Here is a 4379-nt window from a genome sequence, read left to right as displayed (position 1 = left end):
CAGGAAGCCAGTTCCACAGCCTTGGGGCAACTTCTCAAAAGGCCTTGCGGTACCTTGGAGCACTTCTCTCAGTATTCAAGGACAGACTCTTCAGCAGAGCTTGCTCTTCCCAATTTTAGTGAGTGGGGTGATGTGGGGTTTCATTACAAGGACAGGCCCCCCCCATGAGAAAAGCTGGTTTCCTCTAGGCAGGAATGAGAATCACTCAGAGCCATAGCTCACATTTGTCCTTGACCCTCTCTTGAGGGTCCTGACCTAGGCTAGCCCAATCTCATCCGATCTTGGAAGTTAAGTAGGGTCAGCCCTTGTCAGTATTTGGAAGGGAAACCTCCAAGGAATGCGAAGGTTGTGACCAGTGTTCCCTCTAAGCTGAGTTAGCGTGAGCTAGCTCACAGTTTTTTAGCCTCCGGCTCACACATTTTTGTCTTCGCTCAGGAAGGAGGGCTCCAGAGCAAACTAATTTATGCAGTAGCCAAATCACTCGCTCACAACTTTAATGCCAGTGGCTCACAGAGTAGAATTTTAGCTCACAAGACTCCACGGCTTAGAGGGAACATTGGTTGTGACATAGAGGCAGGCAATGGCAAACCACTTCTGAATGTCTCTTGCCTTGACAACCACTTTCCATAAGTCCGCTGTGACTTGACCGCACATTCCACTCTCTAGAGAGCAGTGCAGTTGCTCCATCTGTTTTGCTTGTTTTTACTGTATATCTTTGTGCAATATGCATTTGTATTATGCCTTTTTACATGGAGAAAGCTGAAAAGTGCATAGTGGACAATAGAGATGTTCACTGCATCAAGATGTCAGCTGTAGTTCCCCTAAAGCTTATGCTGGAATAACATTTAGGATACCACAAGTCATGTGTGTTTCAGCAAACAGATAGAGACACGAGAATAGCCCCCCCCCTTGCAATTAGTCCTTAATGTTTTGTTAATGTCCATGAAACCACTGGTCACAGTGAACTAGCAGTGTCTTGTTTGCCGTCTGTATTTTTTTTTTAAAGATCTTCCTTCATGGTAACAATCTGAACAGCCTTCACCAGCTAATACACCCTGACTGCCTGCCTTCAGAGTTTGGAGGGACACTTCCTCCTTATGACATGGGTACTTGGGCTCGGACATTGCTTGGCCCTGACTACAGTGATGAGAATGAGTACACTCACACATCCTACAATGCCATGCACGTGAAGCATGCATCGTCCAACTTGGAAAGGGAATGCTCACCAAAACGTATGAAGAGGTAAGAATGAAGAAACAGGATCCTATTGAAAAATGTATTTTAATCATTTTTTTCCAGCCTAAAGGGGTTATTTTGTTGAAGTGGAAAAAACAGGGCATATCACCTTGAAGAAAGAGGGAAAGATGGTTGTCTAGCAAAGAAATAACAGCATTTAGAGCCTCATTACTATTCATTGTGATGCAAATGGCTTGACAGTAAAGAGATCAGCAAGGATGTATTAAAGAATTTGGTATTAAACGGCTCACAGTGGAAAGCTCTTTCATGAGGCATCATGCTTGCTTCTTACTGTTTTGGGTCTCATGAACAACTGTTGATTGTAGAACATCTGACCATATTTGTTAAGCCAAGGGAAAAAATATCTCCCCATAATGAGAGGTAAAATAAGCTCTAACTACTACAATTGTTCTCCAAAGTAGAGTATAAAAACTTTGAATTGTATGTGTTGTTGAATCCACTGCTGGCTGAGCTCTGAAACAAGACTTTCTAGAGGGCCAATACAGATATGATAGGATGTTTCCCCCCCAGGTTTCATAGATCAAGACTGGGAATTAGGATTATGTGGTCTCTTCTCTCAACTTTTCCAGTATAAATTCCCCCTATTCTGATTTACTTTTTCGGGGTGAGTGCAGTCCCATCTAGATCAGGCTGACTTAATCCCAGATGCACAATCTTACCATATTGCTGGGTTTGATATGCAATTAATAACTTCACCATAGTTTTAGTCAACTGAAATCAGCTGGGGTCATGTTGAGAATTAGATATAATAAACAGGGAACCAGCAATAGCTTGTGGTGGGGCTCATTTTTCCCTGTGTCTCCCTCCTTTTCCTCCTCCTGGCAACCCCCATATCCTCTGCCCTTTCTCTGCTTCCTTTTCTCCATCCCACCCACCCATCAGCCAATGAAAGCTGTCTTCAGCTTTATTATTTATTTCATTTGTACCACACTTTTCTCCCTACTGGGGATCCAAAGCAGATTATGTCTCTTCCTTTTTACCCTTACATCAACCCCACGAGGTAGGTGAGGCTGAGATAATATGCTTGGCCCAAAGTCATCCAGCGAGCTTCCATGGTAGGATGAGGATTTGAACCTGGGTCACCCAGATCCTTGACCATCTTAACCATTGCACCACACTGGCTGCCAGCTTTTGTTAGCCAAATTGCAATACATGTATTAATAAATGTGGGGAACATGAATATTAGATGGCAAGAGGCATATAAGGGAGCAATAACCTATGTGTACAGGAGTCCCACTTAGTCCAGATTTCCAGAAATAGACGCAGAGACCAGATCTTAATGAAATGGTTTCTTTACTAGGGAGTCTGCATACACATACAATAAAATCCAAGCATACACACAATAATACAGAACTAAGAAAATTAGACAGAAAGGTATAGAGACGTTTGCACTAGCAGGAGAAATTTCTTGATTGGGCAATAATTACCTCTGACGAGAGAAAGCGATCCTGCAGCATAAAATAAAGGGAGACTAAAAGGGAAAAGGGCCGTTTATTGACCAGCAATACACGTGGTACACTCTGGGCAGCACTTAAACCGAGAGTTGGCAAGGTAGGGTGGGGTCAGGTAGAGAGGAAGTGAGAGAGAGAGAGAGCAATGGGGAATCTCTCTCTTTTTATACCCTGGCTTGATTAGGGGTGGTCACCTAGTCCCCAGGAAGTTTCAACACAAAAACTGGTTTCAGGAGGAAGGGGACTTAATGGTTGGGCAATGTTACTTCTATACATGCTAACAGTGGCACTTTTGGGAGACAATAGCTAGGTTTGTTGTTAGTGTCTGTTGTTAGTGGAATGGCTAGGGTTGTTAGTGTTGATAGTCTGACCATTGTCTCAGTGATGGGCTTGGCCGGTATATGTCAGGAGGAAGGGGACTTAATGGTTGGGCAATGTTACTTCTATACATGCTAACAGTGGCACCTTTGGGAGACAATAGCTAGGTTTGTTGTTAGTGTCTGTTGTTAGTGGAATGGCTAGGGTTGTTAGTGTTGATAGTCCGACCATTGTCTCAGTGATGGGCTTGGCTGGTATATGTCAGCCGCCTAATCCCTTCATGGAAGCAGTTCTTTTGTTATGCTGGAGAGCATACGGGCAGCATCTGGCGGAGGTGGGGGGGAAGAAGATGCCTGTGTGCTGAAGGAGAAGTTTGCTTATGGACTCTCTGCAAAGATGTTCAGAGCTCCTTTTGGAAAGCATGTAGTTTCTCTTCAATGCATTGTCACTGGTTTCTGTGCACTTGCATGGCTAGGGAGATTGCCTCTCCTTCTACTGGGATGCAGGTGAGAGGTATCAGGCAATCCACGGATCCGTTTCAGGTCTGGCACACTGTCTCAGGATGAGGCTTCCCTCACCTGGGTGCGTGTCTACAGTCCAGGCAGTTGGCATCAGTGCGTGGTCACCACACAGCCCATTTCCTTTAGCACACTCATTGCACAGTCCAGTAATGAATTAGGGTTCATAAGTCTATAAGAGTAATGTGAGCTCCTTGCAGGGCAACACTTTCCCAAGCAAGTTTCAAGTTGTACAGTATCTAGTTGCTCAAGTGAGTTAGGTAATGGCTGTGGCTGGGTCCAAGGAAGTTGCATGGCATCAAGTCATCTGGTAGCCTTGTGGTGATTGCTTTTGAATAGTAGTAAGTGGTCAGGTAGTTGCTGTGGGCCTGGGTGAGCCATACTAGTCACATATTTGCAAGTCACTCAGTGGTTGCTGCCACGCTTGGCTCTAATGAGCCTTCTCTCCAGAGCAGGGGAAGGGAAAGGGGTGGACTGGGAGGTCCAAACATCCGTATAAAGTACTCCCATCTCCCTCCGACCTTCCACTACCTTTTATTGACAGAAACCAAGACTTGAAGGCTGGCAATATCATTATCATTTACTAGCAATCCCCCCAAATGGCTACTGAGATATCAGAAGGCATTCATTTCTTTAAGATACAAGTGCTGCTTCAAATATTTGGGATGTTAACCTCCCACATGTATTTTTTTCTTAGATATCATGGTTGTTCTTTAAGATCCATCGTGTCTTTTCATGTCTCCAATATCTGGATTTGTATACACCACAGATCTGGGCATGTTGAGCACATGCAGGGGAACTACAATTTCAGGGGGCATCTAATTTTCCTCTCTCC

At 44.4% G+C, this 4379-nt stretch overlaps 1 protein-coding gene across 1 annotated transcript in view; it reads left to right on the top strand.

The window, feature by feature from the left end:
• CLVS1 (clavesin 1) overlaps positions 1-4379 on the top strand; it is an 83534-nt gene that overhangs the window by 61757 nt on the left and 17398 nt on the right. The window contains exon 3 of the mRNA XM_015415468.1: positions 1007-1242. Coding sequence (XP_015270954.1) covers positions 1007-1242 — 236 coding nt within the window. The remainder of the gene's footprint in view (positions 1-1006; positions 1243-4379) is intronic.

Source organism: Gekko japonicus, unplaced genomic scaffold (assembly GCF_001447785.1).
Source record: "Gekko japonicus isolate JY-2015 unplaced genomic scaffold, Gekko_japonicus_V1.1 scaffold1410, whole genome shotgun sequence".
NCBI lineage: Eukaryota > Metazoa > Chordata > Lepidosauria > Squamata > Gekkonidae > Gekko > Gekko japonicus.
This window is presented reverse-complemented; position numbering and strand designations above follow the sequence as displayed.